This window comes from Suncus etruscus, chromosome 6 (assembly GCF_024139225.1).
Source record: "Suncus etruscus isolate mSunEtr1 chromosome 6, mSunEtr1.pri.cur, whole genome shotgun sequence".
NCBI classification, from domain to species: domain Eukaryota; kingdom Metazoa; phylum Chordata; class Mammalia; order Eulipotyphla; family Soricidae; genus Suncus; species Suncus etruscus.
In genome coordinates, this window is record NC_064853.1 from 24,689,220 (window position 1) to 24,712,115 (window position 22,896).

At 40.8% G+C, this 22,896-nt stretch overlaps 1 protein-coding gene across 1 annotated transcript in view; it reads left to right on the forward strand.

Moving 5' to 3' along the window:
- Positions 1-15,423, forward strand: part of NDC1 (NDC1 transmembrane nucleoporin) — a 63,131-nt gene extending 47,708 nt beyond the window's left edge. Inside the window, exons 16-18 of the mRNA XM_049774726.1 lie at positions 108-208; positions 10,740-10,900; positions 15,101-15,423. Of these exons, the coding sequence (XP_049630683.1) occupies positions 108-208; positions 10,740-10,900; positions 15,101-15,164 (326 nt within the window). The 3' untranslated portion in view covers positions 15,165-15,423. The remainder of the gene's footprint in view (positions 1-107; positions 209-10,739; positions 10,901-15,100) is intronic.
- Positions 15,424-22,896: the final 7,473 nt, after the last annotated feature.

Consider the following 22,896-nt stretch of genomic DNA (forward strand, 5'->3'; position numbering starts at 1 on the left):
TCTCTTAGAAAGTTCTTTATATATTCAGGTGAGCCCTTTTTCAACTAGCTGTATCAAATAAATGCCCGCTTCACACTCACTTTTAACTTCCTTTTTCCCTTGCGGAGGTTTGTCCCACTTGGTCGCAGCATCATTTACAGAAGATAAATTTGGAGTCGTCCAGACCACACTCCCAGCTATCCTTAACACTTTGTTGACTCTGCAAGAGGTAGGCGATGTGTGGGTTAGGTGGGGGTCAGGGGCAGAGGTCATGTTTAGATTTATTAATTTTTTTAAAATTAATTTATACATAAGTATATAATATATAGGATAAATATATCTACGTAAGTATATAAATAATAAAATAGAAAAAATATAACTATAGGTATAATAAATACAGACAACTATATTTAAATATAATATAAATATAATTTATATAAACCCCAAAATTATAAAGTTTAGGGGGCCAGAGAACACATAGGTAGGGCATTTGCCTTGCATGCAGAAGGACGGTGGCTTGAATCCCGGCATCCCATATGGTCCCCCAAGCCTGCCAGGAGCGATTTCTGAGCGTAGAGCCCGAGTGCTGCTGGGTGTGACCCAAAAACAAAACAAAACAAAATGATAAAGTTTATATAAATTATATTTATATTTATTAACAAGATATAATTTGGAAGGTAAAATAATGGTTCTGCCCTCAAGAAATTACATTCCAAGGGCAAGGTGAGGAGTACATGCTTCACATGTGGGAATCCCAGGTTGGATTCCTGGCATCACCAGGCTGCACTCCCTAAGCCTAAGCAGTGCACCTAAGCTCCTGAGCACCACTAGGTATGACTTCAAAACAAAACAAATTAAAAAGAAATGGAGAAAATATAACACCTGGAGACTAAACAACATGCTGTTCAACACAGCTTGATCAAAGAGAAAATCAAGGAAGAAATAGATTCCTTGAGATTAATGATAATGAAGAAATAATCTGCCAAAATCTATGGGACATAGCAAAAGCAATAATTAGGGGAAAACTCATAGAAATATAGGCCTATATAAGGAAAGAAGAAAAAGGAAAATTTTTTTAAAAGAATAGAAGAAAAATTAATTTCTAATTAGGAATGAATTTCTGTGATGTTACAGAGTTAAAAAAGGAAAGTAAATCAAATCTTAGGATACATTTCTGATATCAAATAGATAATTTAAAGGTTCTGAAATTTGCTCAGTGGTATAAGTTTGGACTTTTTTGCATAATTGGTAGCTGTGAAAAGTGACAGGTAGGGTCAGAGAGATAGTACAGTGTTTTACAGTAGTAAAAGTATATATAGTACATAGGGTCTTTGCCTTGCATGTGGCCAACCTGGATTTGATCCCCAGCATTTTATATGAGCACCTGAGCACTCCCAGGAGTAATTCTTGAGTGCAGAGGCAAGAGTAACAACACTATAGCATTGCCAGGTGTGGCCCCAAAACAAAACAAAAAAAGTGACAGGTAATTTGTAGTCAGATTGCCTATTGCCAAGAGAGTGAAGCTAGAGCTGAGACCGATCTCTGACACCAGACTTGGGAGATTAGTTTTAAACTAACAGGTTTTTTTTTTTTTTTTTTTTTGTCCTAGACTTTAGGGCAGAAAAAGAAAGTGTAGGGGCTGGAGGGATAGCACAGCAGGTAGTGTGTTTGCTTTGTACACAGCCCACCCAGGTTTGATTCCTGGCATCCCATATTCTCCTTCCAGCCTGCCAGGAGTGGTTTCTGAGCACAGAGGCAGAAGTAACCCCTGAGCATCTCCGGGTGTGGTCCAAAAAAAAAAAAAAAAAAAAAAAAAAAAGAAAGAAAGAAAAGAAAGTATGTACCTTTTGCTTTTCCTAACTTTATGTTGGATGATATTTTATCTTGTAATGTTCTGTCAAATTAGTGGAAAAGAAATATTGGGAGTTTTAGGTGGGTAAAGGAAGGAGCAGGTGGTATGGGAGGAGATGATGCTGAATTGGGTCGAACTTCTGAAAGTCATTGGACTGGGAATGAGAAGACAGGCTTCACCGTCCCTTTCTTTAAAGCTCAGTATTACCTCTTGGAAAGTCTGATCCATCAAAACCTGTGGATTTTTTTTTATCCTGTTTGGTGTTTTGTGCCCATTTTCTCTCTGCATACTATTCATGTTTTTCCTAGCTACTACTATTTTTTTTTTTTTTTTTGGTTTTTCGGCCACACCCGAAAAGCTAAGAGCTCAGAAATTGCCCCTGGCTTGGGGGGACCATATGGAACGCCGGGGGATCGAACCACGGTCCTTCCTTGGCTAGCGCTTGCAAGGCAGACACCTTACCTCTAGCACCACCTCACCGGCCCCAGCTACTACTATTTTTATAAAAAAATTTTTGTTTTGATTTGGGGCCACATCCCGCAATGCTTGAGCAATCAGGAATCACTTCTTGCAGTGCTTAAGGGATCATCTGGGGTGCCAGGGATTGAACCTGGGTTGGCTCTGTGCAAAGCAAACTCCCTACTTGCTGTACTATTACTCAAGCCCCAGAATTTCTAGTCTTTTCCCACAACTGCTATCATTGGGCATTTATTATTTGGAACCATGTTGTGCTGGGGATTACACTAGGATCAGTCACATGCAAGGCAAACACCTTACCCCCTGTACTATCTCTCCAGGCCTAATGTTGCTTTATAATGAGTACAATAAGTGCATTTTTCAATCAGTGCAATTAAATAGCAAGATTTATCTATGAGTTGAGTTCTGTCAGGTATTGCATCAGTGGTAAGTTGCATGGATGTCAAGACAGTTGCAGTAGTGATGTGGTGAGAAAGTGTTGCTAGGGTCTGTTGATTACAATGGTACAGAAGCCACATGTGCTGTGGATTTTGGTTGCCTAGTTCACAGCTGAAGGAAACACTATATTTTAAATAGAGCTTGGTGAGGACAGCCATTCAACTCTGAATTCCAAAGTTTGTGTCTCCTGAAGTCACCCATCAGTCTGTGGGCCTGTGCAGAGCCTTAGAACAGCCTTCCTGGCCCAGCCTCTCCTGCACGCTTCCTTTGTCTTCAACAATCTTTCCACTTCCATTTCTTCATGTTCTTTTTCTTCCTTCTGCCTCCTAGCTACATAAATATTTTCTGCTAGCCAGCTGAGACCCTGCGATCTATCCCTTCAACATTTCATTCCTCGTTCCTTCAGTTTCTGTCCTTGTCTCCTTCAGTTACATCCACATGGCAGAACTCCAAGAGCTCAGTTCTCTCTCCACGAGCCATGCAGTTTCTTCATACCTTTTGCCTTGACCTTGCCACAGGCCATTGGCTTTCAGGCCCTGAAGTATTGCAACGTCCTGGCCCTATGCTCCTCCTGCCTCTTAACAGTCTTCATTCTTGCTCCAGCTATTCTGTTCTTTCCACCTATTCTAACAACCACACAGATAATTCATTTCTCCTTCAAATATATTTCACTTTCTTAATCTACTAATCATTTTTCTTTCCCTTGCTGGAATACCTTTTCTCCTTTTGCTTTGTTTTGCTTCTGCTGGGCTTGAGGGACCTCATGTGATGCTGGGGATCAAACCAGGGTCATCCATGTGAAAAGCAAGTAAGTGGCTTACCCACTGTACTATCTCTCTAGCCTGACTTTTGTAATTTTAGACAAGCTATACAATTTGGGCTTTCTGGGTGTTTCTAAGGAACACTTGTATGGAACTAATCTGTTTTACCTTTGGCTGTCAGTACATCAGTCATTCTGTGTGAATCATTAAAGGCAAAATGTGAAAGGAAAGGAGCTCCATTCACTCTGAAGCCATTCAGAAGCGAGGTGTGGAGTGATGGATATGCTAGAGAAGTTCCTACCGGTGAGCCAGGTCTCCTGATCCCAGGCACTCCAGAATCCTCACTCACATGCTGTCATCCAGATAACTTCTGTCTAACATACTTACAGCTAATTTTCAGAGTTTCTATATGTTAACTGATTTATTAAAATACAAATGGTTTTGCAACCATTACTTAGCTCATAGTAGTTGTTATCTTCAGTGAATGGGGAACAACTGTTCTATAGGTTTGTGGTGTGTGTGTGTGTGTGTGTGTGTGTGTGTGTGTGTGTGTGAGTGATGAGTTACAGCCCACAATTTATTTATTTATTTTTGTTCTATAGGTTTGTGGTGTGTGTGTGTGTGTGTGATGAGTTACAGCCCACAATTTATTTATTTATTATTTATTTATTTATTTATTTATTTTTGTCCTGATAAGGGATCCTTATGTGTGAGGCCATGAGTTTGGGCCCCAGTCGCCAAAACAGAATCTTTTTAGGGCTGGAGAGACAGTACAGTGGGGAGGGCATTTGCCTTGTATATGGCCAACTTAGGTTTTGTCTCTGGCACCCCATATGGTACTCTGAGCACTGCCAGGAGTGATCTCTGAGTACTGCTGGGTATGGCTCAAAATTAAAAAACTATTTATTTTATATATTTAAAATTTTATTTTATTGAAACCATTGTGATTTACAAAATCCTTCATAATTGGATTTTAAACAATGAATCAGGGCCATTCCCACCATAGTGTTGACCTCCCTCCACCAGTGTCCACCACCCTTTGCCCCTGGCCTGCCAGTATTAGAGGCCCATTTTAAGTTTGGATTGTTGGAGTTCGGGTCTTTTGATCTATTGTTTTTGACTTTGGCTTGGATATTTAGTTCTACCCTTCAGAAACGATTTTTCTGGTTTTTTGTTTTGTTTTGTTTTTGGGCCACACCCGGCAGCGCTCAGGGGTTACTCCTGGCTCTATGCTCAGAAATTGCTCCTGGCAGGCTCAAAAGACCATATGGGATGTCGAGATTCGAACCACCGACCTGCATGAAAGGCAAAATGCCTTACCTATATGCTATCTCTCCGGCCCCCCAAAATGATTTTTATTAAAAGAAAAAAAAAGATTTTTATATGCAGCTATAGTTTTCCTCTTTTGACTTTTGTGTATTTATAATTGCATTTAAATGTAAGTGGTGTGTGTGTGTGGGAGCCTTTGCATAGTAGCAGGTATAACTATAGTAGCATAGTATATAACCTTCTCTTGGCTTCTATTAGGGTCTGAGTCTCTTATTTGTGACGCAGTGAACCCACTGTTTACTCTTTTCTTTGAAGGGTAATTTGGTGGTGGTGGTGTCTAGGGTTGTACAGTTGGTTGCAGTGCTTGTGTGATTGTGATGCATGAGGGATTGCACATGACATGCCAGAGATCTCACATGGCAGTGTGGAGCAGTGCAGGGAATGAAGTTGTGGCCACAGACAAACAAGGCAAGCACTTTGCCACTGAGTTCCATTCCCAACACTCATTGAGATAAATCTTAACTGGGCCAGCAAGCCCAATGACATACACGGTGCAGAAAATGGACTGCAGAGCAAGCAGGCACTTGTTTAATCTCAGTTGAAGAAGGGCGTTAGTTCTTCTAATCATGGGCTCCATCAATAGCAAGTGTTTCTTAGGTTTAGCTTAGTGCCCTACTACCCTTATTGTTTACATCATAGCTGTTTGTTATCACATACTACTGCCATGATTTTATATATATTTATATGCTACCTGGCCTATTAATATTTTGTCATTTAATTTTAGCTTATATTTACTTTAAAACTGATTGAACTTGTTACAAGTAGAATGTAAGTCTAAGTTCGCTATTCTCAACCTCAGAGTATATTTAAAATATATTTGTGTTTTCAGTTTTATTGAGCTATAATTAACAATAGCATTGTATAAATCAAGGTGCATATATATCATCTTACTTATGTTTTACTGACATGGATGGTGAAATAATTACTGCAGGAAATTTAGAACATTCATAGTCCTATATTGATAACAAAAGAGGAGGAAAAATGGTCAGTTTATGATAGTACAGGGGCAGAGTGTTTGCCCTGCACATGGCTGAGCCAGCATAGACCTGGGTTCGATCCCTGGCATCCCTTATGGTCCCCTCGAGCCTGCCAGGAGCGATTTCTGAGTGCAGAGCCAGGAGTAACCCCTGAGCACTGCCAGGTATAGCCCCCCCCACCCCACAAAAAAAGAAAAAAATATTTCCTTGTGATAAAGAAGAATTTTTCCTTGTTCTAGACAAAATTCAGGTCGGAAAAATGTAACAGTGCGCATGTCCTACACTACCTAATGCTTGTGGTGCACAGTGAGTTCCCTTGTTGGGTAAATGAATGGCTTTTTGTTTTTTTCAAAGCAGCCTGAAGATTGCTGTCGAGTGGATAAAGCCTCTAAATAGCCTAAGTGACTCCCTGCCAGTGAAGTCAGGTCAATTTTTGCACCAACAGAGCTTTATACATGTTGATGTTTTCAGGACTTTTCAGAGTTCAGAAATAAGTGAAGTGGCGAAAAAGAGCTCATGGTTTATGCTGTAGCCTCACTGTTCCTGTTTGCGGGTGTTCCGACACTGCTGCCTGCCAATACTTTGGCGGTTTGGGAGGAATCATTGTGCCAAAGATATGTGAGCTGAGCTGCAATCAGACTTTTGTCCCCAATTGTACCTGTTCCCATTAGCATCCGTTGGACCTGATTAATTTTTATGTTTCTCTTTTGAGCTGTACAAGCTATTTGAAAGGATTGATATTTTATGACGTTCTTTCTCAGAGGGCCTCTAAAGAACAAAGAAAAAATTAAACAAAATTTCTTCTTTGGCAATTACCCTCAGGTCCCTTTTAAAATCAATGATTTATTATGGACTCAGTGATTTTACATTCCCAGTGTCTTGAAACAATTTACTATTTGATCATACTAGGAATTAGTTCATCATTACTCATCACTTATTCCCAGTTGTGGTAAACAGAAGGATAATACAAACATGAAGCATTGCATCATTTTTCAGGAAAAGGTAGACCAGAAGTCTGAATACATATTTCTGTGGGTATTTTTAAACCTCCACCAAATATAGTTGTTAGTTAGAATTTAAACTGTTTTCTGTCTATCATGGGACATGGAAGAAAATTGCCAACGAGGTTAAACAATTACTCAGACAAATGGAAAGATGAATGCAAAAGTGAGGCAACTCTGCCTGGTCAATGTTGGATGCAACCACATATGTGACTTTATACTTTCTGTAGACTCATTAAAAATGCATTTTAGGGGCCGGAGAGATGGAGAGATAGCATGGAGGTAAGGCGTTTGCCTTTCACGCAGAAGGTCGGTGGTTCAAATCCCGGTATCCCATATGGTCCCTGTGCCTGCCAGGGGAGATTTCTGAGCATAGAGCCAGGAGTAACCCCTGAACACTGCCGGGTGTGACCAAAAAAAAAAAAAAAACAAAAACAAAACAAAAAAAAAAACACGAAAAAATGCATTTTATTAATATGTTTTATTTAACTCACTATAACAAAAATTATTTTATCTTGACTCTGGAGAGATGGTAGAAGGGTTAAAGGCATATATGCCTTGTATTCAGCTAACTCAGGTTCAATCCCTTGCACCACAAGGAGTGATCCCTAAGCTCAGAGCCAGGAGTAAGCCTTATGCACAGCCGGGTATGGCCCAGAAACAACAGAAGAAATTTTATCTTATAATCAAAATAGAATTAAACATTTTGTGTTTGGGACACAGCTGGCCCTGCTCTGGCGCTATCACAGCTTGGTGTTCTGCAATACTTGCAAGACCACATAGTGTTGAGACTACATCCTGGGCCTCCTACATGCAAAGCATGTGCTCCAGCCCTGGAACTATCGCCCTGATACTGAGATTTCTTTTTCTTATTTGTTTGTTTGTTTTGGTTTTGGGGACACACCCAGCAGTGTTCAGGGATTACTCTTGGCTCTGAGCTCGGAAATTACTCCTGGCAGGCTCAGGGGACCCTAGGGGATGCCGAATATTAAACTCTGGCTGGCTATGTGTAAGGCAAATGCCCTACCCACTGTGCTATCGCTCCTGCCCCTGAGATTTCTGTTTAATATCAAGTCCTTGAAATTTGCAATTTGTTTTTTACTTGGGTGTATATCAGTTTAGACCTGTCCATTTCAAGTCATTCATAACTATTGAGGGCTGAGTAGACACACATTAGGAGAGCACACTCCAGACTTTAACAATGAAGGGGAAATTGAATGCCAAGCAGTGACCTTTCAGATAATATATATATATATTTTTTTTTTTCTCAATACAAGATCAGAACAAAACATTTTACTTTCTAAGGGCATTGTCCATTCCAGATGCACATATCTTCAAAATCTCAGAATTATGCTTATATTCTCTCTTTCTACAAAGTTATGTTATCCTGTGATTCATTCTTCTGTAAAATGACTACATTATATAGAGGTTTCATTGGATCGGGTAGTAAACCAGGTAGCTATTTTTCTTGGTACGTGGAGTGTTAATTAGGATGTTTATAAGAAAATTGGGGAGGTAACCTTTCCATTATGAATCAGTTACTTAACGTTGCTTATGTGTAGCGCTGAACACCACTTCCCGTACAGCTTAAAATGATCTCAAATACTATGGCTCACTTCTTGGGAAACTCTCTTACAAGTTACTGTTGAAAGAATAAGCAATTGGCAGTTATCATGGCAGATGAACACATGCATCAAATCTTGTTCCTCCCCCCCAAGCTCTGCTAAACTACAGTAAAAGGACTTTTAAAAAGACATAAATCCTTAAATAGGAGAGGAGACAACAGCAACAGCGTCTCCAAGCTGGAAAGCAGATGGTTGAGATAACTAACTTGGCTGATCCTAGAGGCAAATCCCAAGTTGGCAGTAGGACAAGTACCAAGTTTCTCTAGAACTAAGGGTGAAGGGACAGAAGCCAAAATAAGACTTGGGTGAAAGCTATTGGAAAGGCAGTGCAATCCCTTCATCCTCTGCTGCTGCTGCTGCACCTCCCTCACCGGACCATGGAAGGCAGGCCTGGCTTCCTCGCTCTGCAGGAATCCACACAGTTGTGGGCATTGTACTTTGGCTCCTTGGGCACTGAAGAGCTGGCCCTCAGGAAAAGTTATTGGAAGGCTCTGCCCTGGGAACTTGGACCAGTCCTGGGAGAAAGGCCTAATGTTGCTGATGTGGGTGCTCACCCCACAAAGTCCTTGAAGGCCATCTGTCATGAAGCCTATTAGGAGTGAACCCCAGCTCAGTACTCAGAACTTGGGATCAGCTTTGTAGGAGGCCTCAGGCTCAGTCCTGAGCCAAGGACTCCTAGATTTCTGAGCAATAGCTAATGACGAATACCAAGGAAAGCCAAGGTGATGAGAGGTTGGAAATAGATTGGAAGAAGCTGTGACCAGCAAAATTCATCAGACTCCTCAGAAGTATGCAAGGGTATTTATTGCATGTTTGAAAGGAGGATGCTAAAATTAAAAGAACCTCTCCGTTGACATAAAAGAACTATTGAAATTAAAAACATTATGGGAGAAATCACTTACATTGTTGTTTTTAGTTCCTTTTGGGTGATTACAGCAATAGGTATCGTATATTTTTCTGTCACTGTAGCATGATGTGCAATACTCGAGTATCTGTAATACTTCTGTTTTCACTGTCCCTTCTGAATGAATTGAATCAACAGAAAAGTTATAGTTTGGGGGTGTAGCTTAGTGATAAAGTACAGGTTTTGCATTGTGAAGTTTTGGGTTTGAATTCTGGGGGGAGAGGGAAGGGAGGGAAGAGAGAAGGGAAAAGAGAGAAACTCCTGGCATCCAAAGTGTGTTTGTTGTGTGTATTTGCAAGCATATAATTAATTATCTTTGGGTTTGAACTCTGGCATCAATGTGTGTATATGTATGTATATATGTGTTGTATTAATTTGACCTTTGACTTTAAAAGACATTTAATGGGTTTTTTTTTGTTTGTTTGTTTGTTTTGGTTTTTCGCCCACACCTGGTGATACTCGGGTTACTCCTGGCTATGTGCTCAGAAATCGCTCCTGGCTTAGGGGACCATATGGGACGCCGGTTGATCAAACCATGGTTCGTCCTAGGCTAGCACACGCAAGGTAGATAGATGCCTTACCGCTTGCACCACCACTCCGGCCCCACATTTAATGTTTGTTTTTTTGTGTTTTTTTTTTTTAGAAATTAAAATTGGTTTTTACTTGTGAATTCTTTTCTCACCTCTTCTTGCTCATGGGTATAAAACATCCATTATCTATAAAAGAAATGGAAGATGAGCTAATTTTGTAAATAACTGTATATGTAAAGTTTCAAGTTTTTGTCTCTTTTGCTGAGATTGATTTAAACAAAATCAATTAGGACATTAGCTTGCCTTCCAGCTTTGTGTTATAGAGCTCTTGACTGAGAAATTTCTTTGCAGATACCAGCTCTTGAGTTTTCTCTGTAACTACTGAAGGGCGGAACCACTGCTGGGAGCCCTGGAGTAGAGCAGGAGTGTGGGGAAACCCCTTGCCTGGGGATTATCTCTGGCCACCTGCTCACCCTGCCGGCCTCCATGCCTTTCTCTGCATGTCTGTGCTTGTTGGACCAGTGTTCTAAGCTACCGAGCCTTCTTCTGGGTCTCTGATGCATGATTTATTTATTTATTGAGCTTTTGGGACCACACTATGCAATACACAGGGATTCCTTTTGATACTGGCCTTGCTTAAAGGACCATTGGTGACGGATTGAACTAAGATTGGCTGCATGCAAGGCAAAATATCTTAGCCCTTTTCCTGTCTCCCCAGCTGTGTATTATTTTTTGAACTCTTTGACTGTGGCCCAAATTAAATGCTTTGTACCATATCCATATCCAGAGAGAGATTTGTATCTCTCCTTTGAGGCAGGTGGGCTGACTTCATAGTATAAACTAACACCTTCCCCTTCTTGGCTTAGGCAGTTGACAAGTACTTCAAGCTTCCTCACGCTTCCAGCAAACCACCTCGGAACTCAGGAAACTTCGTGGATACTTCTTATAAAACACTAAGATTTGCATTTAGAGCATCGCTAAAAACGGCCATCTATCGCATAACTACTACATTTGGAGACCATCTGAAGTAAGTGTACCTTCTTTGATTCATGATGTTTCACTTGTTTTCAGAGTATTTCTGAAGACTAGATATGAGTGACCAGAAAGAAAGGTTTTTGCCTTTCACTGAACTGGGTTTAGTCCCCTACACCTGAGGACTGATCCCCTAAACAGTGTTGGGTGAGGCTCAGAAACAAACAGATAAAATCAGGCTCACATGTGGAAAGTGTCTTTTCACTTTCATGGTCCTTCTTGAAATCAGCTTGGATCTAGATTTTATATTTATATTTTTGGTTTTTGGGTTACACCCAACAATTTGTTGTTCAGGGATTACTTCTGGTTTTGTACTCAGAAATTAACTCCTGGTAGTGCACAAGTGACTATATGGAATGCCTGGAATTGACCCCAGGTCAGCTAGCTGTCTGCAAGGCAATTGCCCTGCCCACTTTACTATTGCTCTGGCTCACGATTTAATATTTCTTCTTTAAATTTAGACCTACCGGGGCCGGGAAGGTGGCGCTAGAGGTAAGGTGTCTGCCTTGCAAGCGCTGTGTAGGACGGACAGTGGTTGATCCCCCGGCGTCACATATGGTCCTTCCAAGCCAGGGATGATTTCTGAGCATAGCCAGGAGTAAGCCCTGAGCATCAAACGAGTGTGGCCCAAAAACCAAAAAAAAAAAAAAAAAAATTTAGACCTACCAAATTAGGGTCTTATTTGAAATGGATAAAAGGGGATAGACGTTATATAAGCAGAAACTAAACATATATCGCTTTTCTTTTTAATTACTAAAACATTCTTAAGGGAGGGGAAAAAAGGCCAAAAGGAATCAACCTTTTCAGAAAAGGTATATTAGGCATTTTTCTGTACTTATATTTTGATTGACAGACTGAGACAGGATAACCAGAGTAGAGTATTCCTTAAATGAATCTTGAGACTTTGTGCCTCATGCAAAAAAAGAAAAAAATAGAGCTGGAGCTGGGGAGATAGCCTGGAGGTAAGCTGCCTTCCATGCAGAAGGACGGTTGTTCAAATCCCGGCATCCCATATGGTCCCCCATGCCTGCCAGGGGCGATTTCTGAGCGTAGAGCCAGGAGTAACCCCTGAGTGCTGCTGGGTGTGATCCAAAAACCAAAAACCAAAAAAAAAAAAAAAAAAAAAAAGAGCTTGTAACACCTTCAAAAAGGAATCAGAAGGGACCGGAGCAGTGGCACAAGTGGTAAGGCATTTGTAACCTAGGATGGACCTCGGTTTGATCTCCCGGCGTCCCATATGGTCCCCCAAACCAGATATCTGAGTGCATAGCCAGGAGTGTCACCGGCTGTGGTCCAAAAAGCAGGAAAAAAAAAGGAATCAGAAGGAAAACAACAAATGTCAAATTTGATTATATTGAGTGTCATTGATGTTTGCTACTCTCTTTTCACGAAATAACCTATCCATCCGGTCAGGGTAAGGCATTCTGGTTTATTAATTAGACTGTGTATGATAATGACAAATAAACTCTCGAAGATTCGAGAAGTTGCTTTTTCTGTATGCAGTCAGTGGTTTAGGTCTCCCTCAGATACCCAGATTTTATAAACTAATCTCTAGAATAGCTTATATTTATAGTGCATTTGACCTCAGGAACAGTTAAGTAACAACAAGATTTTTTGAACACTTGTGGGAATATAAAAGAAGAAACATAAATGATGATGCTGTACCTTTAAGAGGTTATTCATTTATTTGAATAGAAACCAATATAGGAATGCATGACTCTTTACTTTTAAAGTTAAATAAAATAAATGCAGTTTTCAATCCTTCTGGCTCCATTTCACGCCCTTAATAGCTCTATATCCCTAGTGACGATCATATCAGATTGTATAAGTGCAAAAGAGCCTCATTGTTGGAGAAACTTCTTTCTCTTTCTACTCTGCCTTGTTAGACAATACATGTAATATTTTATGATGTTCCATTTCCTTTCTCAAAAGAACCAAGAGGTTCTTCATTGTATAGCTATAGAAACTAAGGCTCAAAAGGGGTAAGAACTTGCCTCTTTGCACAACCTTGTACATCTTCAGAACATGAGTCTGACATAATACTTTCTTGTTTTTGAAATTCCACTTCCTTTTCTGTATAATACCAGTCTGCCTCTGAGATGCAAACTGGCATCTAGGATACTTACAGAAAACACAAGCTGAAAACACTCTTAAAGTGTGAACCAGTCAGACTGAGAATTGCTTAAAGTATAAACCAGACAGTGTATTGTTGGAGCAAAGACAGGAAGGAAAACAAGAAATAAGTAGAGGCTGAGATGATAGTTCAAATGTCTCACTGGTGTGAGTCCCTGAGCTTAATCTCCAGCACTTCAAGGCTCCCTAAACACCCTTGGTCTGAACCAGCTCTGCTAGGAATTGTCTGGCAGTGCTCAGTGGCTGTTCTTGCCTTTTGCTCAGCTATGACTTCTGGTAGTGCTTGGGGAACTCTATGTGGATTCAGATCCATTTTGGCTGTACGCAAGGCAATCACTTTACCTCTTGTGCTGTCTTTCTAGCCAAGAAGAATCATATTTTTATAAACCCCAAAATTGATGAGGTCATTAGAGACTATTTTATACAAATACAGGACAAAATGAATAAGATTTGCCATTAAAATATTTGGATTTACGTCTCTATTTGTGGTTAGAAGCAAGTTGCCTAATGACTTAAACTTGCCCAAGGTTATGCAGGTAATAAGTTGCAGAACTAGAAATGAGACTCAAGTCATTCTGACATGAAGTTCTCTGTATAGAGCCTCCAGTTTGCACTGTCTTCCCTAATGTTGAAACTTCTCTCATACTATTCACTCTGCCGGGAAAGGGTATATTATCTCTCCCCATTGCTCTGTTTGCTGTTATAGAGAAAAACTTGTAAAGCCCATGTCATTCTTTCTATGTGGCTGCAACAACAGCTGTACTATTATACTGTGGTACCTAATTTTTTCATTACCCAGAATTCCACCTTTGAGAACCAGATCTAGAAAAGGTCAATTCTTTTTTTTGAGTTTTTTTTTTTGGGGGGGGGGTTTGGGCCACACCCGTTTGACGCTCAGGGGTTACTCCTGGCTATGCGCTCAGAAATCGCCCCTGGCTTTGCGGGACCATATGGGACGCCGGGGGATCGAACCATGGTCTGTCCTACGCTAGCACTTGCGAGGCAGACACCTTACCTCTAGCGCCACCTTCCCGGCCCCGAAAAGGTCAATTCTTGAAGTACAAAAATTCACACATGGTAGCTAATCCTTGGAGCATTCATTCAACACTCATGTACTCTCGATAGAGAAATTTAATTGATTGGTTTTCTAATCTATAATATTAAAGTGAAAGGTGTAGAGCCAGGAAGGAAGATTCAGTGTGAGGGGAAAGAATGGGAAAAACTGTGGACTGTAGTATTGGAGAGAAGCCAGTCTTTCCTAGCACCTAACTGGAATCTACACAGAGAAAATACCTGAAACGGCCCAGTAGAGGCACGTAGTTTCCACAAAGCAGAGCTGTTACAAACTGCCGACCTTCAGTTACCTGAGATTTTATCATTCAGTAATGATATTATATTCACAAACCCCAAGAAACAAAACCAGAATCTTGTGTTCAGTGCTTTGCCCAGTAGTTGAAAAGGTAGTTTTATACCAGCCTCAGTACAGATTTACTCTTCTTTATTTTTTCTGAGACTCTTTTTGCTGGGTCAATGATGGGGAAAGAACTCAGTTTTCCCATCCAAGACATAACTTATGTTCAAAGGAAGAGCTAAATCTAAACCACTGAGCTGTTACCTTTGAAAGCGATTAGTGGAGTCCATTGTGTTTTAACCAAACATTTTAGTTTAAAGGATTTTGTATTAAAAGCAATTCAAATACTCCACAACTCAAAAATAATGTTGGGATCTGGTTTGAATAAAATAATAAAATCCAGAAAATCTACTGCAAGGCCTGGAACTCTGCTCGGCAGGTTCCATAGCAGAGCAGGTTAAAATCCGGCCTTTCCTGTCACTCTTCATTTGCTTTGGTCTTTGAGAGGTAGAGGCACGCCATTACTGAGTGCAAGCCTTCCGCTCATTAGGTTCAGGAGGGTTTTCATCCAGCTTTTTCAGAAGTACTAAATAAGTGAAGATCTCTATTCATTTTTAATTGTTTTGAAAAATATTGACTCTATGCTCTGTGGTTCACTTAATATGCTTAATGTAAAATAAAGCTTATGCTTTGCATTTATGTTTCATTTAGTGCAGTGCAAGCATCTGCAGAACATCAGAAAAGACTTCAGCAGTTCTTGGAGTTCAAAGAATAGTGAAGTAATATAAACTGTGTTCATTACATTGCTGATACAACTACAGATGGGACAGTAAATGTTCAGCATTCTTGGATCAGAAGAAAATGGACTAATTAGATGCTTCCTTTGTCGTGGTGGTTGCTTTGAAAACTATACTTTAATGGGAGAAATCATGGAAAGAAATTCTCAACAGAATAACCCAAAACTGCCTTTTCTGTACCGATTGCTTTTTTTTCGTGTGTGTGGTATAATAAAATCTTTATTCAATTTTACAGAAGCATCTGTGACAGTAGAAATGTTTCTAGTTTATAAAGCTTAATAATAACAACTCAAAAGTTTTTCAAGACTTTGCTTTTGAGAGGAGTAGAAGAGCCAGTTCAGAAGGTAAAAGAGTCGACTTGATCCAGTCTTCTTTCCTAATTGTTTTGAGAGTTCAGCTCTCTACAAACTTGAAACACAGACTTTTAAGGAATAGTTTCTATTTATTGAAGGATAAAAATGGCAACAGTGGAGAAAATTTCACAGAAAAAAGATTGTGTAAAGGACATATTTTGTTAATCTGTTAGGTTGTGTTTTTGTTTCCAGGGACAAATTAAATTTGCATGATTGTCCAAAAAAAGTCTCAATTTACAGATGCTAACTCCATATAAAGGAATGTGGAAAAATTCAGTTCTTAAGTTACAAGATGAAACATTCAACATTTGGTTTTTGAAAGACAATTGACCAGCACCTATGAATTCATTCTGTATCATGCTAATAAACAGTAACTGGATGGGTATTTTCCCAAGTAGTTTTGCTTTCCTTTTTGGGAACCAAACTTTTAAGTGATTGCAGAGTTTTTCAAGTGCGAGGAAAAGTTTTGCAAGAAAAACCTGGAAACTGCCCCCTTTTTTCCCACCCTTCATCTTCTTTAGATCAAATTATTTGTGAAGCTTGTTTAGCTCACAGAAGGAGCAGCCTCTGCCGTGTTAACTGGCTAATTAAAATATATTAGGAAAATCTTTACAGCTAGAAACAACTTAGTCATCAAATAGCAAGTGAAACCAAAACATCAGAGGAATTACTGTACTGGGCGTCTGCTGCGTGTCCTAAAAGCGAACAAGGTAATTTATAATTTATTAGATCAACTTCTTTGGAGATGAAAGATTGGACATCCTGCTGGTAGCTGTGCACTGGACTCTCTTTGGACTGATACTCTTTTTGCAACTGTTCTCTTTTTTCTCTTTTGCCCCCAGTTTTTCCTTAATGTCAGCACAGTGTTTATGAATCTCAGTGTGGCGTTTGCCTGATGCTCTACTCTGCCTTGGCAATGCTCTACTTGATCCTGGCACTTGGCGTCTCTGACCAGCTATGCCCAATATATTAGGCTCCTATTGGCCTCTGACAGTCTCTGAGATGGTTCTCCAGTGGTCAAGTGGTTTTGATGGTTAACCTTTGGCCATTACCATTATTCTTGATTTTTTTTCTTTTGAATATCTCAGGAGGAGTTGATCGTTTTTGTTTTTTTTGTTTGTTTGTTTGTTTGTTTTTTTTGGTTTTTGGGTCACACCGGGCGGTGCTCAGGGGTTACTCCTGGCTGTCTGCTCAGAAATAGCTCCTGGCAGGCACGGGGGACCATATGGGACACCGGGATTTGAACCAACCACCTTTGGTCCTGGATCGGCTGCTTGCAAGGCAAATGCCGCTGTGCTATCTCTCCGGGCCCGATCGTTTTTAATGTGACTGTTGAATTTCAAATGTAGTAGCTACTTCTAGTTGACCAGTTGACCAGAAAAATTGGCCAGGTTGCTGAGAGATGTTGTGTTTCATGTTTTAAAGCCATTGTACTTTTTCTGTTTTGTTTTCTGTGCTGTCCCTGCTGGAGGTATTTTGGGAGAAAGGACTCCTTATTTCTGCTTTTATTTAAAAAGAAATATGGTGTTTAACCCATTGGGTTCCTGAATGGGATCATGGATCAGTTCTGTGAAACCTGGACTTTTATGGACAGAATGTTTTTTTTTGTTTTTTTTGTTTTGGACATCTCATTTACTTGCATAATGCTACTCATTACTCATATGTTTGTGTACTGTAAAAGTTTTTAAGGTGCTTACCCTAATTTTCTCTTGAGAGAACATGCCATTTCCAAGATCTTGGTTCCACAGGGTCTGCTTGTTGGAGGTTGGGAAGCTGCTTCCCTAGATCTGGACTGTATATAGTAGGTACGAGACTCATTTCCTTTTCCATTGTGACAATCACTGCAGTGTGTGAAGTGGGCTGCAACTCTGTCAGAAGCGAGGTGCTTCTGGAGACCAGGAGGCAGCCCTTGGCCCTTTGATGAAGTCACATCCTGCCCATGAGCCCTTGGTACTATGACACTGGCCTCAAAAGTATAGCACATTCTTTCAAAGCTTTTCTCCAAATGTTAGTACAAAACATGATTGTAATATTACAAGACCTTCTTGACTTTTTTTGGAAGGTTCGAATTCTCATTACTGCTCTCAGGAGAACTGGGAGGCTGTCCTAGAATAAACCTTATACAACTGAGTAGACAAACAAGCATCAATTTGTTACTTTGCCCATTCGTTTCTTGGTAATTGTTTTGTATGTCTTCCTGTAAATATTCTAATTTGTTTGTCTCCTTTTATATATATATCTGATAATGACTTGGGTAGAAAAAATAAATGGAAAAAATTTTAATGGGATCATTATTTGAAATATGTACACCTGCAAAGTCAGTTAATTCATTTCTCTATGTTTCCTTAACCATTTTAGTGTTTTTGCTTGGTAAATTTGAAAAGGTCAGGGCCGGAGAGATAGCATGGAGGTAAGGCATTTGCCTTTCATGCAGAAGGTCATCGGTTCGAATCCCGGCGTCCCATATGTTCCCCCGTGCTTGCCAGGAGCAACCCCTGAGCACAGCCGGGTGAGACCTAAAAACCAAAAAAAAAAAAAAAAAAAAAAATTTGAAAAGGTTTTAATTCCTTAAGAAGTTAACTTTTCCCCTTGACTCGATTAATTTGGAAAATTATTTACTTAATGGGCAAATTTAAATAAGGAGGAGATTCTAAAATTCCTTTTTCTTCCTTCTGAAACCAAACGAGGGATTCTGGTATTTAACCATCTCTTTCTTAGGTGAAGTGAAGAAATAGAGATTTCTTGACTTTTGTTTGTTTGGTTTTGGGCCATACCTGTAATGCTCAGAGCTTATTCCTGGCTCTGTACTTATTTCTGCTGGTGCTCGGGACTTTATGAAATGCTGGAGATTGAACCCAATTGGCTGCATATAAGGCAAATGCCCTACTCACTCTTCTATTGCTCTAGCAATAGAATCTAGAGATTTCTTATCTTGCCAGAATCTTGTTTCTAAATGAATTCTCTTTCCCCAGGCCAATAGTTAAGTCTGCCAACTTGGCTTAAATTAATATGAAGTTAATTTCAAGGTAATGGGACACTAGGCTATAGGTGTTCTTAGGAGATTAATATCCCCCCTCCTCCGCCACCACACATACACACACCATATTTTTAAAAAATCATTGGTGACTTTCATTCACCAAATGAACAGTTTGCTCTTTAGCAGATATTGGACTGCCACTTTTGTTTTGTTTTTAGGCCATACCCAGTGATGCCCAGGGGTTACTCCTGGCTATGCACTCAGAAATCACTCCTGGCTTGGGGGACCATACAGGACGCCCTGGGATCGAACCATGGTTTATCCTAGGTTAGTGCGTGCAAAGCAAATGTCCTACCACTTGTGCCACTGTTTGGACCCCGGACCACCACTTTTAAATGAGCAAAGTCTTTCTTTTTTTTAACAGTTACTTTATTTAAAGACCATATATTACATAGTTGCTCAGAGTACATTTGTTCCAAGACCAATCCCACCACTAATGTAAAATTTCCCTTCACCATTGGCCCAGATTCTCACCCATTCCCAAACGTACCCCCCTTGGCAGGCATGAAATAATTTATTTTATATTGCTTGTTTATAAGTGGTGCTAAATTTTTTTAAAGTACACAATAAGAAAATTTGAAAATTAATGTGTCTCACTGTGAGGCCATTAAATCATTGCCAGAAGGTTTGCTAAGTGGTTTGTTGCTAGTTGATTTTCTGTTATTTGTTTTGTTTCTGAACATTAGGTGGCTTTGAATCCATGTTGACATCTAAATTGGTATGTTCTTACTGGGATGACAGTACTGAGAAAATTCGGGGTTATTGTGTGGTCCAGGAATTCCAAATTCTATCTTTGGCTAATATTGTAACCTTTGTGGGACATGCTTTCAGCTGCCAGGGCTTCCAGAAGTGCAAGAAGGCAGCAGGAGGGTGCCTACACTCCAAAAAAGTCTTGGAGATGTCATCCCAAATACCAGCATACCCGGAGTTTTTTGTTCAGTTTAGCCTCTCTGCAGAGCTCTGTGGTTGCAAAGTCTTGATGTTGGGTGAGAGGACTTGGTTGAGCTTAGCCCTAGAGAGTACTCAGCCATGGTCCTCAGCAGCCTGGCAGTGTCTGTAGCAATTAAAAGTTGACCAGAGAGTTAGCTAACCAATGCACACTGTACGTCTTATAACGCGATTATTAGAAACTCCTTGTACTTAAGGTGTCCTAATGAAATGAAATACTGCAATCATTGGGTGTGTTAGGAGAGGACCGAAGTATTCACTCCAGTGCAGGTTCAGCTTCATAAGGCCTGGATTGGTCCCCAAGAATTATAAACCATCTAAGCCAGGGGTCTCAAACTCAATTTACCTGGGGGCCACAGGAGGCAAAGTTGGGGTGATCCTGGAGTGCAATGTCAGTAGTAAGCCTTGAAGATTGGGGGGTGTGACCCAAACAACTAAAACAAAACAAAAAAAGATTTCTCTAGGGCAGGGCCACAAAATGTTGTACGGAGGGCCGCAAACGGCCCGCGGGCCGTGAGTTTGAGACCCCTGATTTAAGCCTTGCAGTGAGAGGAGCTTATTCTGAAGACTTAACATTCACTGGCTTCATAATAACTGGGAAAGTTGTTGGCATCAGGTCTAGAAGTGAGAGAGCACATCGTCTCGTGTGCAAGGCTTTGGATTCCATCCCGACACCCCAGGCCCCTTCAAGCACTGTCAGGTGTGTCCTGACGGCCCCCCAAACCCTCTCAGATAGCATCCCAATAAAGAAGTTTGTTCAAATACAGTGCCAGGCACCCCCTTCTAGAGTTTCTTGTTTGGGGAGTCGGGTAGAACACGAGAATTTTTTTTCTAACAAGTGTCCCACGGATTCTGATTTTAAGGAGAATTTATGAGTTCTCTCACTGGGAGAACCCCTTATCTAGAGGGCTTTCTCAGGTGTGTCTGGAAGTGTGTGCCCAGAACAGCTCACAGGTAGCATTCTTGCAGCTGCTTTCTTTTTTGAAAGGCATTTGGAGCTCAGAGGGAAGGGTGGATGGGGACCCGGCCACACAGGTCTTGGGGTTAAGAAAAATGGCCCTCACCACTGCTGTCACCGTCACCCCCCCTTGCTTATTCCTTAACAATTCAGTCTAAACAAGCTTCATTCTTTGCAAGGGGCTTAATAGCTTTTCCACTTAAGTTCAAGATGTAACTATTTTGTGTTTTCTTTTTTTGTCTGGACAAAACCTAGGAGTACTCAGGGGCTAGCCCTGGCTCAGTGCTTGGGGTTATCTCCTGGAGGGAGGTCCCTGGGACTAGGTTATGGCATGGATTGAACCTGGCCTCCAACATACAAAGCGTGTGGTTGGCATGGTGAGCTATCTGGCCCCAATCTATATAGTTTTTAATGCTTTGCCATTTTTTGTTGGTGCACCCTGGCATTATGGGGACCCCATGACTACTCCAGAGGTGCCCAGCCCTATAGTTCGGGGCCATGTTGGGTATGCCTGGTAGGAGCAGATGAAGAAAACGTAGCTGTCTCTGGCAAGGTCACAGATCCAAACCTTGATGTTCTTAGGAAGATACAGTGATGCTAGATTTTCTTAACCATTTTATGACTCAACTTAATTCATGCCCCTGGTCTACAATAATTCGTTTTTATTGAGGAGCCAGGGTAATAACTACTGGTCTGGAGCTCATGTTTTGCACGTGCTTAAACCAGCACAACACGATCTCCCAAGCACCACCTGGAGCAGTCCTGAGCATTAGTGGGTATGGTGTGGCCCAAAAACAAATAAAAAAATTTTATTGAAGTACTTCTGGTTTTTTACTTTGCATATACTTGGTATAGGTTTTCTGTGTAGGTTTGTGTATCTGTGTTTGCTATATTATTGTTTAGCATCAAAAGTCTGGTATCTGTCTTCTTCCATAAAATAGCTATTTTATTAAAAAATAAATAGTTTTGTTTGGGAAACATATTTGGTAATTCTCAGGGCTTTGTAAGGCTTTACTGAGGCTTTGTGCTCAGAGATTAACTCCTGGTGGTGATTCTCAGGGGACCATATGTAGGAATTGAACCTGGGTTGGTGGCATGGAAGGCAAACTCGTTACCTGCTGTGCTACCTCTCCAGCTCCTTTTTCTGTTTTTATCATTTCCACCTGGCAGTTCAGGGAATTGAACCCAGGACCCCACATATGTGTGGTATGTATTCCACTATGAAGCCACAATCCTAGCCCATTGTTGACTCCTTGTACCTGGTTAACTCACCGTTCTTTCTCTTGCCCCTTCCTTTTAAGTAGTGTCTGTTGATAGCCTTGAAGAAACAGGAAGCATTTGTTCCCTCTAACTCTGTCTTGACCCTTCTCTGCAGCCTGTAAAGGGGATTATTCTAGGGGGGGGCTAAGGAAAGTCTTGGTTAAACAGCTATAGATTGGCTGTTAGCCTTTAAAAAAAACTGGAGGGGCCGAAGAGATAGCATGAAGGTAGGGCGTTTGCCTTGCATGCAGAAGGATGATGGTTCAAATCCTGGCATCCCATATGGTCCCCCAAGCCTGCCAAGAGCGATTTCTGAGGTTGGAGCCAGGAGTAACCCCTGAACACTGCTTAATGTGACCCAAAAACCAAAACTAACTAACTAAAAAAAAAAAAATAAAGGACCTTTAATACTCCTAGGATCTCTTAAGTGGCTCTACTTAGATTTGTTGTCATTGTTGTTGTTGTTTGTTTGTTTTTGGTGAGGGATGGTGACGGACTGGGTTCCTCCATGGTGTATATGGGTGACTCCCAGTGGTATTGGGAGTGGGCATGTAGTTCCAGGGATCAAACCAGGTCTCATGCCAAGTGTGTACACTAGTCTTCTCGACCCCCTACTCTGATTCTTTTTGCTTGATTTTATTTTCTCTCTATGGTCTTTCCACTACTCCAGCTCCCCATCTGGTTTCCAGCTTACACATAATAGAGCAGCAGTTTCTGAGCCATCCAAAATCTGAAATCCTCATGGAAAGAAACAGGTCAAGTGCTCAAGGACCTAACCACGTAGGAGGACAAGTTCTGGCAGTGCCAGCATGGATTCTGAGAGCCCTACGTTGTTAGTTTTCCAAGAATGGAGGAGGGAGGTAGTTTCCAGAGATCTCAAAATGTGCTCAAAATTTGGGGTTCAGGGTCTACAAGAGAGACTGTTATGTTCCTTTGATCTGGGATGGGAACCTGAGCAGGAAGAAAGAGGGCATGAATGTAGTCAAATTCAAACCCTTAGTGGAGGAGTTTCTCCCAGATCCTAGGAGAGCTGTCCCAAGTGTTCTCTGGTGGGAAAAAAAATCTCCCGCAACCTCAATCCTGCAAACATGGCCATGGGTACCATATTCACACACAAATAGCCAGACATGAGGCAGGGGAGATGACAAAGCAGA